This window comes from Ptychodera flava, chromosome 3 (genome assembly GCF_041260155.1).
Source record: "Ptychodera flava strain L36383 chromosome 3, AS_Pfla_20210202, whole genome shotgun sequence".
In the NCBI taxonomy this organism is placed as follows: Eukaryota; Metazoa; Hemichordata; class Enteropneusta; family Ptychoderidae; genus Ptychodera; species Ptychodera flava.
The window spans coordinates 9,598,642-9,612,237 of NC_091930.1; the positions used below are offsets into that span (position 1 = coordinate 9,598,642).

At 36.9% G+C, this 13,596-nt stretch overlaps 1 protein-coding gene across 1 annotated transcript; it reads left to right on the forward strand.

Moving 5' to 3' along the window:
* Positions 1–398: 398 nt before the first annotated feature.
* LOC139129508 (uncharacterized) lies at positions 399–12,729 on the forward strand. Its single transcript, XM_070695145.1, has 5 exons — positions 399–596; positions 8,954–9,078; positions 9,906–11,184; positions 11,456–11,560; positions 12,155–12,729. Exons 2-5 carry the CDS (start codon positions 8,962–8,964, stop codon positions 12,577–12,579), a joined length of 1,926 nt encoding a protein of 641 aa, XP_070551246.1. The 5' UTR covers positions 399–596; positions 8,954–8,961; the 3' UTR covers positions 12,580–12,729.
* Positions 12,730–13,596: the final 867 nt, after the last annotated feature.

A 13,596-nucleotide genomic window follows, 5' to 3' on the forward strand; every position in this document is an offset into this window, starting at 1 on the left:
TTATATTCAGAATAAAACTTCTTCTATTACTAATTCATGTTCGAACGCCAAACTGTGAAATTTTCATAGCTTATGTCCATAATCTTGACAAATGAACTTAAGTCCTAACAAGAATCAATTTGTCGATCGCATCTCGTAGACAATGAACATGTTGTTAGTGTCACCATGCAAGTATTACATCAAAGCTGTTAATTAAGGGATAATTCAATTCAGAGCATTATTTCTCGCAACAAGTAAAATATTAAAACTGGATGAGGGAATGTAATCAAATGGTGGGCGCCGAATTAGAGGGCGTCATCTGTGTCCAGATTCGTACAATGCGAATGGCATCACAGAGAGCATTAAAGGTTAATAATTAATGTGATCATTCAAAAACGCCGAAGGACATATAAATATTGTGTTTGCTAAGCGCTAGATTCCAGACTGACGACCGAACCTCACATGCCGATAAGTGAAGGCACAATCCGCAATAACGTCTCGCCATTGAGTGCTGGATGACAAAAACACGACTTAGCGCTTTAAACCAGAAATGGAGTTTCAAACAGCCAAGGAGATTTAACCCAGTGGTTAAGCAGTGTGAACATTCTGATTGTTTGGTAAGTTGTATTCTATATGCTGGGCATGGAATGACTTGCAAGGTTCGATAGAAGAAAAGGCTGGAATAATATGTACAAGGGACGAGATGATACAGGGGGACATAGATTTTTTTCGCGTACTACTGAAACGTAATTTTATCATTAAATCAGTCGCTCTGGCATAAACACGTCTATGAATGCAGAACCATCGATATTTACGTATGTCTGTAATTAACATGATTTAATAACATTGAAGATGTAGGTTAAAACAGTGTTTTATGTTTTTACCCCACTTATTCACACACGTGAACTAATTTCATAGCGATGTCTGTCTGTCTGTCTGTCTGTCTGTCTGTCTGTCTGTCTGTCTGTCTGTTTCTGTGTGTGAGTGTGTATATGTGTCTGTCTGTCTGTCTGTCTGTCTGTCTGTTGAAACGATAACTCAAAAACGCCTGAACAGATTCAAGTCCGATTTGATAGGCAGATATCATATGCTACATGTTAGTTATGATATATCATTTTTTTCATACAATGGATTGCTATGGAGACAGTAATGAGAGTGTCGACATATAGCAAGAAATACAGCACAAAATCCCATGAAACGTTTCACAGATATGACAAGCTCAGAACATTTATTTATGATGATGCTGTGAGTGTCATGTAAAATATCTGCTCATTTTCATATTTAATGAACTTTTTTTATTAGTGACATAACTCTGAAATTCTTGCACCAAATCTAATGACACATGCAACAAATATTGATCTTATATATATATATATATCTAACTGTACTTAGAAGTATTGGACAGGGTCAAGTTAATAAATAGATCATTTGCATATTTTATGAAGTTTTGTAATTAGTCATATCACTCCGAAATAAATGCACCAAATTAGATGAAATCTGCTTCAGATACTGATCCGACAGAGATCTAACTGCGGTGCAAAGCATTTAGAAGTGTATAGTTAATTAAGGGTCCATTTACATATTTAATGAACTTTGTAATTAGGTATATAACTCTAAAATTATTGCACCAAATATGGTAAAACCTTCTGCAGATATTGATCTTATAAATATCTAATTGTGCTACGAAACATTGAGCAGTGTCAATTTACTTAAGGGTTCATTTGTATTTTTAATGAACTTTGTAATTAGTGATATTACTCCAAAATTACAGCATTAAATTTGGTGAAACTTGCTACATATATTGATCTGATAGATATCTAAATGAAGTATTGAGCAGTGTGAAGTTAATAAACATCTTATTTGCATATTAAACGAAGTTTTGTAATTAATGATTTTATTCTAAGAGTATACTGTGCGAAAGTTTATGAAACCTGCTTGATATAATGACATAACAGATATCTGATTGTTCTGTGAAGCGTACTACTATTAATGAATCTGTTCTAAACATGCGAGCACATTCAGTTCACATCTGGTTAATATAATTATAATAAACAACATAAATGTAAGTCACTCAGAAGGGATTTTCTTGTCATATTCTCAAGGCAAGTTCTTTAAATGCATCAGTATATTTTTTAGATTTATTGGTATAAAAGCCAACTTTAGGCAATCCAACTCTCGCCAGGTCAATTGCTCCTGCTGAAGAGCACACAAAATGCAATCATGAGAGAGTAGGCAAATTGTGATTTCTGGCTAATTGCCATATTGTAAAAAACTGAGCACAGTGACCTACCCAAAATTTGTTTCAAAACCACAAGACATATATGAATTAGATGCTACTCAAAATTGACAATACTGGAAGGTTAAAATATTCCATCAAATAAATGTTTCAATCTCTGAAATTTTGGGAGCAATAATTGCAAATGTGGTTAAAAAATAAATAATTCCATTTGGTCAAATAATTTTTCATTTACTCTTTACTGTTCAAAGTTTTACTTCTGCATGATTTTATGACAAGAATGTGAAAATTTAGAAAATCAAGCATGGTGACCCCATTTTTTTTCTTTAATATTTGATTATTCTCATATGCCAGAATTCAAAAATTTCCATGTGTTCTTCCATGTGTTGCTCTCTGGCCTAATCTTGTGTACAAGTATGTTTCACTGTCATGAGCGTCATTTGACACAAACTCTTCTTCACAATGTACATCAGAGTCTAGCTATCTCTATCACTGCTCAGGTATGCAGTAACAGTGATACTACAGTAGCAGAGCATTAATTACAGTGACACTACCTTTAGGGTGTAGCTGTATTAACCCTTTGAGTGTCAAAGTAAACTTTTGCCACCTGTATAAAATGTACCCCAGTCAATTTTTTTTCAGATTTTTGCCAAAATTTTGATAAAAAACTGTAGCAAATGAATATCACAACATTTAGAGAAAAATTCATAAAAAATGGTGAAATGTTGCACTAAAATTTTAGTTGGAAAAATTACAACACTCAAAGGGTTAACTTTTATAATTTTGACAATGTCTTTATTCAGTTTAACAACTGCGTTCTTGTTCTTCTCCCTACAGCATGTTGAATTGTCTAGTATTTAGCTTGCTATGACAGCCTATGTATGTGTACCATGCATTTGTGTCACTGACAACTGACTGTCTGTCTGGACTCCAATTAAAATATCACCTAAAACATATTTATATATACAGGCTTTGTCGACAAACTAAATATTGTGTGTTTGAGCATGCTGTAGGGAGATAGCAAGAAACTGTAGTTGTTATATTGCATAGAAATATTGCAGAAATCATTAACAGTTGCAGCGTCTGCCCTGTTACTAAATTTTATTTGGCCTTATAACGACTGTAGTCGAAACGCTGTCCGACCATTCTGTCACTTTAATAGCAGATATATTAGTTTATTGTAGTCTGAGCTTGTCTCCATCAGACGAGGTCTTTATCGCCAGATTTTGGGTTAAGCTTGTTTTTGGGAACAAATTGGCTCCGCATCTTTCAAGAAGCTCTGACAAAGAGCAGCTGTATTATTTCGACAGAACGATTTTCCGCCATTGATTCAAGTATAGCAAGTTGATTTTTCCGATGTGGTAAAAATGAGTGATTGAATAATATACATGTATACCTCATAATAAAATATGTTAAACGTCGTACTGGTGATTCATCAAACTAAAATGTGAACACTTATTTACGAGCTGGTAGACGTACTTAAGCTAGCCGGTATATACGCAAAATATCACATGACTATATACCGCGTGCCTGTCACCTATTTTGGACTTTGATGTCCATTTATTTCGTGTATTCCATGTTCTTCTTTTACTCTTGATATTCCTCAATTTGCTATAATTATTCTTCTATAAGTATTTATACATTTTTACATTCATCATCGTTGGCTGATGAATGACGACAATGTTTTATCTTGACTATATGGAATTTCTACTCAAACCCACAAGAATCCCTATAAACAACGTTTTACAGCTGCTTTCAGCAGATGTACAACCGAGCGTTTGTCAAAACTCTTGACCACAATTTTATCCATCATAAAATCTGGTCAGGTGTGCTATTGTGCTAAATGAACTCCTCAGTTCACTAACTGTACTAGATCGCCGAATCAATAAGATTTTTGCAACCGATCGACTGAACGTTTCATGCGACTGTTTAGGCAATAAGTGGTTCTAGTAAGCCATATTTTAAAATACTCTTGCTGACGTATGGAAGCAACAGTAATATCGTTTCGATTGAAGCCAGACATGAAATCACTATTGGTTGAAATATTTCACCCTAATTTATCATATGAAAAGTATCACGATGAGCAGATGTAAGTTCTTATTTCGTGGAAGAGGGCATTAAGTTTTATGGGGGATAGGAGTAGGTGGAAATCAAAGGGGTTAACGTTTACAAAACCGTTTCACTGAAGTACTCCTCTGTTCTGATGAGTCACTTTGACTGATGGATAGTAAGCAAGTCTATTTTCTATCAATTTTACATTCACCGGCCGGTGGACAATGGTGTGCCAATGACTGTGTATCAGTACAAGAGGAGATATTGGGACCATGTAGATGCTCCCATTTTATCTCTAAGTAAAGTTAGGAGATATATTTCAAAATGTAAAACAAAGACTTTACACGAAATACTTTGAAACAATATATTGCACACATTTTTTTTTCTTTTCTTCGGAGTAACTTGTTTGATATATACAATGCAAGTGAAGACGGAATAAGCTTTACATGTGATTTGTAATTGAGATAGCAAAATAAAATAGGAAAGGTAACTAGGTTTTATATGCAGTACTTTCTAAACAATATACTGCAGGCATTTCTGTTTTATATTCTTTAGACATACTGTTATTAGATGGAAAAGTATGGCACGTGGGGACGATATGGATACCTCAGACATTAACAAAAGACAGCGATATGATCAACATCGATATTGTTTTGGTCTAACATTTTTTATATACATGCAACGACAAGGGCCTTTGATTACCTCACATCATTAGTCATAACGAACATTATCAGTGTGCATCTTCACAAAGATTTTTACAATTTAAGTCAGTGAAAGCTGACTTTGCAGAAATAAATAGTTTGGTGATAGAAAATGATGAATTAATGAGGATCTCCAATGAAAATTAACAAAAAAACTTAGAAAAAAATACAATTTTCTTATGTTGATGGCCGTTTAAAATAGTTTATGAGGTCGCATGCCAATATTTTGCACATTTTTCGGACAAACGTTTCATGGCGATTCTAAATATATATGGTAAGAGGGGACAGTCTTGATTATATCAGAAGTTAGCAGGTAGGGTGCAAAGGGTTAATCAATCAAATCAGATGAATATTGGGGCGGGGTTGTTGCATTTTACATTTGATGTGGGGAGGGGATCAAATTTTTGAAATTTAGTTTGGAGGGGGTGGTTTTTTGCATTTCATTTTAGCTTCAATTCAGTTCCACCGAACCAACCCCACCACCCCCGTATAAAATAGAATGCTGCATAATCAGTATATGCCGTCAAGTTTGAACAGTGTGTATTTTATTTTTCAGTGATTGTTCATCATATTGTTCACAAAACATTCTCAACTCAACTTATATAACATAAACCTGTCAGTTTAGTACGGCTTGAGACGGGAACATTGAGCCATGAAAAAATGTCGGGAGACTTGCCAGCTGAGGGTCACTGAACGTTGAGAGGGCATCAGGTAAATGGTCACAGACACAAAGTAAATATGTTGATACTTAAGAGACTGAACAGATCTATTCATTGATCAAGTCTCGGTCTGAGATTGAAAACAGCTGCATTTGCCGCCTAAACTATTCTACAGCAATGTCCACCGTCAACGTATCATAACTGTAAGTTGACAATAAACTCCTTCAGTTTGACCCAGAAACGTCAACCTTGATATGAAAATATCCAATGAAATATCCCATGGAAGTGTATGTGGCGTGATCCGCTCGTAAAAAAGTATCGTTCTATGAAGCTTTAATGTGATAGTATAAAATCAAACGTGAATTGGTCGTTTCAAATATTTTACGTGGCATTCACTGATCACATGCTTTACGGCTCCTTAGAAGTGTTAAACGAGTAGCTTTTTGTCGGACAAAAACAACTCCAGTAGGCCCTTTTCAGGACTTTTGGTAAACATTCAATGTTGCTGAACATATTTATTTACGAATTTAACTGTTAATTATCTTCTAAGTTTATGCGTCGAAGTAGCTCACAGCATTTTCGTGATGTTCATCGCATTTTGCGATGCGATTTGTGGCGATATTCTGCACCTGTGTTGAGATTTGAACATTCAAATACCCAAAACGCAGTATTATTGTAATGCAAGGGAAATGTGATTACGCCTTTGACCACCGCGCTATGTTTCTGTGTACGTACAAATGTACGTCCTATTTTGGACGAAGATCATCTTTAGAAGAAAGAATACAAGAGAAAAAATGTACTTCTCTCGGAACGTTGGTCAAGTATGACGCAATATCCGTAAGGCACTGTAATCTGTAACTCGATGTCATGCTACAAAATTAATTAGATGTGATAGACATTTAAAACAAGAGTCATGAGGTGGAGGTAATATTGAGCGTTTTCAATTTTCTGATGCATTATGCCGTGCTCCTTTGATACCGATGTTACAGGCTTCGACTAAAAATATATTCCTGTCAAACGTAAAAAAACATGTATTTATGTAGTCTCGATTATTTCAATTGACTATATGCTGCACCTGTCACGGATTTTTCTAAAACTGTGCTCGTATCAAACCTCAATTGAAGTAGATACCGTGTGAACGAACGGATAATAATTTATTGCGGTCGTTTCTCGTTTATTTTTTGCATGTTCAAAGATTACTGGAAGAATCAGTTTTTCTCATGATATGTGTCCTTTGATACAGGCCAATGAAATGAACAGAACGCTATGAAACGAGCGTCTGCTGTAAAATAGTTCTCTTACGTGTAAACATACATGAAATAATTGAGAAGTTGGGGTTTTTTTGCGTGAGAAGGAACTAAGTTGTGGAAAAAGATTTACAATGTGTTCGCCGACATTTCACGGTTGCTATATGTGCAGATACAATTTACGCCCCCCTAGTAACCAATCCGTGATAACAAAATGTTTCAGGTGTTAAGCATTCTTGTGTATCCATCATGTATATTTCTTATCGCGATCGGTTGATTCACTTGATGTAATTGAAAAATAGGAAGGCAAGGTACGCTTGACTTTAGCTGGCCAGCTATCGTGCAATAAACGGTAAGATAAACTAGACTCCGACTGGGCATTTTTAATAATAATTCACTTCACAGCCACAGGCGATCAGACATTAGCCGATTCACCGACGATATATATCAGATATTGGCTGATTCTCTGACAAAAATACTGCAGAGGTCGGTGACATCGGCGTGGATGGGACCAATCGTTATCGACATCATATACCGTGTCACGTACATCCCCGTTGTTGGGTTTACGTGTCTTAAAAATTACGAACAGATAGTTCCTATTTTCTGTTCAATCTTACTATGTAACTGTAAACATGCTCCATCCACATTGATTATCAAATTGACATTCAATTTTTTAATCTTTAACTTTCATACATGAATGTTGACGTTAAAATCTCCAATCAGCTTTGAAATTTACCCGTTGTCCCATACATTCGTCGTGGAGTGTTGTTCGGTGAAGAAATAAGTCCGACTTGTGTCTCTTTATTTAGCGACATATGTTCAAACGCTAAATATTGCTAGATCAAGTTGCAATGCCAGCAAAGCAGCACTGTGCGTTTTGCTATCGCTTGCTTAATGACATGCGAATTAATTAATTTTGTACTTCTTAGTTTAACTTCGTACTGTTAGGTTTCAGAGAATACTTAGGCGGTGGATGCTTTTCTGTAGCAATCTGTGCGTTACATACGAAGTAACTGGCCCCAGTCGCTTAACTTTTCTTGGCACCAGTTAATGGCTGTCCCCAACGATTTGCGTGAGTCTGTTGAATCTTATTCCGTCAGTTTACTCTGTTTTGATATTCATATGCCCACAGACCTCGAACAGGTCTAAGGCTCACAAATTGTACTGTAGTCGGCTTTGGCCGGTTTATCAGGTTGGTCGGTTGGGTGGTACCGCTGGTAGCAGTGTGAAATCCCGGTAGCGATGTATATCAGTCCAAATAACACTACATGACCTCGACTCAACCAAAGTCTAGTATGACAACAGAGTAAATTGAAGAAACAAATTTCACCACTCTGTCACGTTGGCGACACGATAATTGCGAACTTTAATCAACATACTTGGCAGACTCCCGGGCAGACAATCACGAAGATGATCGAGTGTGAACGCGATGGTCTTAGCCAGCCAGATTGAAACTGCTGCATACGTCTACCAAAAAACCAGGGCCAGTCAAGTAACGGCCGATATCACTCGGAATATTTAGGTACAAAACTGAAGCTATTCATCAAACAAATATACAAACCTTCGGCCTCGACGCATCAAATGTTCAGATATAAGGCTAACCTATGGAGAGGCAAAAAATCTAAACTTGACAACAGCTTTCGTCATTATACTTACAGGGAAACGCTGTTCCTTCGCTGTTCCTGCAAATTCGAACGATATAGTATCAATGGAGAGAGAGAGAGAGAGAGAGAGAGAGAGAGAGAGAGAGAGATTTTGTGGTGGAGAGAAAGCGGCGTAGCCTTAGATACTATATTTGTCTTCTATTAATGTGATTATAAAAGCTGTGTCAGCATTAGGGTTGTGATTGTGAAGTTTTTAGGGTCTGTGGGGAAGTCTTTCCTCTTGACATTTGGCAGAGCCAGAAAACAGGAGGGCAAAAATGAACTATTTTAACCCCTTGATGGAAGGTATCACTTTTTCGCAGTCTTGCTATTTTAACTTTACGTTTTTTACAATTGTTTACTTACATTAAAAAGTACCACTGTTTACCTTTGCAGAAACGACTTGTTTGTTACCATTTCAATCTGTTCAAAACAGGAAAAGCAATGGCAGAGAGGAAGAGAAAAGCGAGTGAACAAACCGACATAGACCTAAACGGTAGCCGAGGAGATAGCAACATAGCTGTGAAGAATGCTGGAGAAAAAACTTGTACTATTGTGCAGGTATGCGACCTTTAGTTTGCAAAGTCCTTGACTATAATGGACTTTATTTTCGTATTCCAGTTATTGTTGCTTCATTTGTAAGTTTTGAATAATTCCGTATTTTTTGATTGGTTGTTCAGTCATTTTTCTGTAATTGTTTTATCTCGAATTGGTAGACACAGGCCAATTTTTTGCGAAAACTTGCATGACGACCAGGATACAGAGTACCGTGAAACAATGTTATCACTCGTCTTAAAGGACGATCTAAGAAGCTCACAAATGATGATGATGTAGGTCTTAAGGCCCTGTCACACCTTGACGATTTAGCGCGTTTACCAAGGTATGGAAAATTTGGCGAATACGCCGGGCGTACGTCGAATACGTTATGGGTAAGTTTTGTATTACTAGGTTAAGAGCACACTGAAGCACGCAGGTATACGTCGTTGTACGGTGAGGTCGTCGAAAAGTTTTGTGCATGCACAAGGCTCATACGTCCCGCATATAATAGCTGTCGGTATGTTATGCGATCGTTGACACACGTTCACATCCGTTACTTGTAAGTTACTCAAAAGTCGAAATGCGTCAACTTGAAGATAATTGTCTAGGCTAAGCATACCCAAAACGTATTTATAACCTATGAATATGTTATGAATACGCTAATGTATACTCCCAAAGTTGAAAAATAAATCGTTAGCCAGCGTTTTAGAAAAATTTGACACGTCGGCGTACGCTGGCTAGATCGCCAAGGTGTGACAGGTCCCTCAAAATATAACGATATATTGTCTGACTTCCATGCGCATAAACGGAGCTTACATGTTAGTGTTTTTATTAAAATAACTTTGTTACAGGGCATAGATGAAGATTCAAAGCGTCCCGCTGCTTTGATTGTGATAGAATGGTGGGAAATTTGTATGTTTGGTGGCATTACTGCAAGTTTATACTATATCGTACATTTACTGAAGTCATTAGGAGTGGACATATACTGCATGGTCTTAGAAGCAGACGGAAAAACTGAAAAGGAAGCAAAACGTCTTGGAGTGCGTCTCCTTTTACCTGAAAGAAAGCGACATCAAATATACGAGAGACCTACGTCTGTCTGGCTTACTGCTCACCTTGTCTTTTTCTCTAGAATTAAGAAAATCCCAAATTTAAAGCTTGTCTTTGGATTCGGATTAATCACATCATCCATAGCCCTGGATATTCAGAAATCTGCCCTACCAAATGCGTTGTATTGTCTTGTCAACATCTGGAACCCGGAAAATATCAGCAATGAGACACTTGAATGCGATGAAGAAACATTCGAAGAACGTTGCAAACTGCTAGATGAAGAGCATTTAGTTGCTGATATGGTGATTTCAGTTGATTCTAATGTCTTTGATTATTTCAGCATGAGATATCAAGATCCATGCATGAAACATTTTAGACTGTCACCTATACCATGTCAAATGTACTTCGAAATACCAATTCTAAAACCCAAATTTTTGCCGACAAAAATCAGCAAATTTCGTATAATGACAGTGTTTGACAAGTCAGTAATCTCAGACCTAACGACCAGTGATTCAATTGTCAACGCTATGAGTTTAATGGCGAGTACATTTTTGGAAGCAGGTGATGATCCGCCGCAATGGATTATTCCATTCATAGGAAGGGAAGGCGATAATGCGATTCAATCAGTCCTAAAACCCTACGGAAATTTACAAGTCACTTTAAAGCGTGTAAGCTCAGTTGATGACTTTAAGAATGAACTTCGTTCCGCTCATCTTGTCGTTGTGCCCCGACAAGCCATGGGTTCGTTTGATGTAGCCGTTTCGACCATGGCTAGTGGGAAACCAATCATTGTTCCGCGAATGTCACAGTGTGACGAATTTATAAAGGAAAACTTCCCCTTATATCGTGATGGCATGGTTGTCGAAATGCGTATGGGACCTGAGTCATTAAAGAAAATGATTATCAACGTCATTAAATCGTACAGTGTGTCCTTAGAACGGGCAAGTTGTGTTAGAGAAATACTGCGGAATAAGATTGACAATGCAAGCTTTGCGAAAGAAATCAATTGCACTCTACACATGACAAGATCAGAAGAGTCATCGGCTGAATGCGCAAGCAATGGTTCTGTCCCCATACTAGGTATATGACTTTATCTCTTCATACAACCTGTGCAGAACATACACGAATCCAAAACAAATAATATTCAACACTAACCACTAAATAAACTATGAAAGGATTTTTTTAATAGTTCAATACACAGATTCGTCAGAGGAATGGTCATGGTTGAAAATACAAATACATACGAGGGGGTTGATATACATTTAATCTAATGGAGTTCAAATAGTCTTGAGGAAAAAATGTAATACAAGTGGCTCTTACCAATAGTTTTAAATTTTGTTTCCGAACTTAGGGAGTGGAGGAGAATCAAATGCTCTATCGGATATGAGTACAGCTCCGCCAGCAAAGGTCAAACGAATTCAAAGGTACTCTTCAGAAAAAGAAAAGCGAAGCTACTGTAAGCATATTTTCTGATAACAAAGGCATATATTGTTCTTATTATTACTATTCCATCAAATGCATGAGACATTCTCTTAGAAGAGTTTAATGTTATAAAGGGAACCATATAACGAACTTAAAACGTTTTATTTAAGAAAGATTCATACAACCTACGTGCAAACGGTATTTTTAGCTTATTTGGTGACTACTGGTTTATGGTAATTCATTTATTCACGCTATTCTTTGAATTTCTATAATGGAGAAAAGGTCAAGTATAATCGAGAAATGCAATCATTTTCACTGTGCAGTATATAAGTTCTAGACTGTCATCTTTGTTATTTTTTCCTGTGAAATCTTCCATGAAGAAAAGTTATCTCTCTTGCAAACTAATTTTGCCTGCAGCTAACGCGCTTTTAGTTATTCATAGAATACGAGTTGTTAGCAAAGCTAAAGTAGTCGGGTGACCAATAACTCCTTTGCATATTATTAAGATTATGGCATGTTAAACATTTATACTGCAGTGTGAATAAGAGTTGTACGATCACAATCTTGTGCTAGTTTTTAAAATCTCACAATATATAGTTTTCAATTTAATTATTTTTTACTCTTTCAGGTACTGTTGCCGTACAAGTCGGTACATCGTTCGGGTGTGCCGTAAATGGTACAACTATGTCCACTGTTGAAAGCGAATTCTATGAAATACAAGAAAATCGTCCAATCACCGAGGGGGCTGGCGAAGTAATCACTAACGTTCATCCTGATCTGTCTGTTGTTGACACTCGTCAAGGCAGTCTGAAATATGTGACAAGGTGCGGATCAATGGAAGCTCTGGAAGCCCTGTGGAGTGAGTATATCAGTGGACGACTGGACAAAACCATTCATTCTACAATCATCACACCAACACTACTCAGCAAGATTCAAGCTCACTACCTAACCCTCGATATCTACATTCCAGTACAGGAGTATTTACTCTGTAAGAGAGAAATACCGCTATTGACAGGTGACATTCTTCATAATTATTATGTGTATCATAGTTAATCACTTTAACGTAGAATAAGCGGCTCAACCTTAGAGTAAATATCCATTATCATGTTCATAATGAATAAGGACACACATACTATTTTCTTGCTATGGAAGGCTGGTTTCTCTGTTCTATATCCGTCCGATTGTTGAGTTTCAATTTTATCGATATTTAAATCTTTTTCTTGGCGATAATGTAGTTTGCACTGCACAAGTTATCATTTCTCGTGTTTATGTATCGCTTTTTATCCAAACATTCCTCGTAATCATCCCAAGTGATAAATGTTAATACGGTGGTTTCTATCAATGTTCGAACTCACAACGTACGGCACCCAGTCACCTAGCGGAGGAGCCATAGACAAATGTTATTGCATCTTGATTATGACATATGCAATCCTTACTTGAGCAAAAGTATGAAAAGTGTAAGTAGAAAAGTATTGACATTTATCATGATACCAAAATAATCAATTAAATAGCGCGATGCATGAGCAACACGGTCACTTCTCTCTATTCGAACGTAGTTCCTCTTATGTCACTACGTGCTCAGAACCAATGAATTATCTAGAGTGATGTTATACCCACAGCTATGGCCAATTGATTTATTGTTGGGATTTTGGTTAGTAGAAGACGAACATATCAAATGCTTTTCATTGCGGTAAGGGGAGAGGTTTGACTCGTTTTCGATATTTAGTATAGGAACCTATTAAAGCTAATACTTGTATTCCTACGCTGATTTTCAACTGAGACACAGCTCATTGGCATCAAAATTAGTGAGACAGGAATACACATCAAAAAGACTCGTTAGGACTTTCAATAAGTTCTACGGTCGACATGACGACATTGTGGCCAAATATGACACCTCGGTCACTCAAATGATTAGCGACAGTATTCCCGGCTTTGACTTATTACAGTGATTTATATCCTGTATCATTTCATACAATATTTAGACAATTTTGGATCAATCCTGACGGGCGTAGCATGCTAGCAGGGTACGCTTACCCATTCCTGACACCTGGTACCACCACTAACTATCAG

Coding starts and splice junctions, on each gene's coding strand:
- LOC139129508 (XM_070695145.1), top strand. CDS start 8,962: ATGGCAGAGAGGAAGAGAAAAGCGAGTGAACAAACCGACATAGACCTA. Junction 11,185..11,455: donor TGGTTCTGTCCCCATACTAG/GTATATGACTTT, acceptor TTCCGAACTTAG/GGAGTGGAGGAGAATCAAAT. Junction 11,561..12,154: donor AAAAGAAAAGCGAAGCTACT/GTAAGCATATTT, acceptor TTACTCTTTCAG/GTACTGTTGCCGTACAAGTC.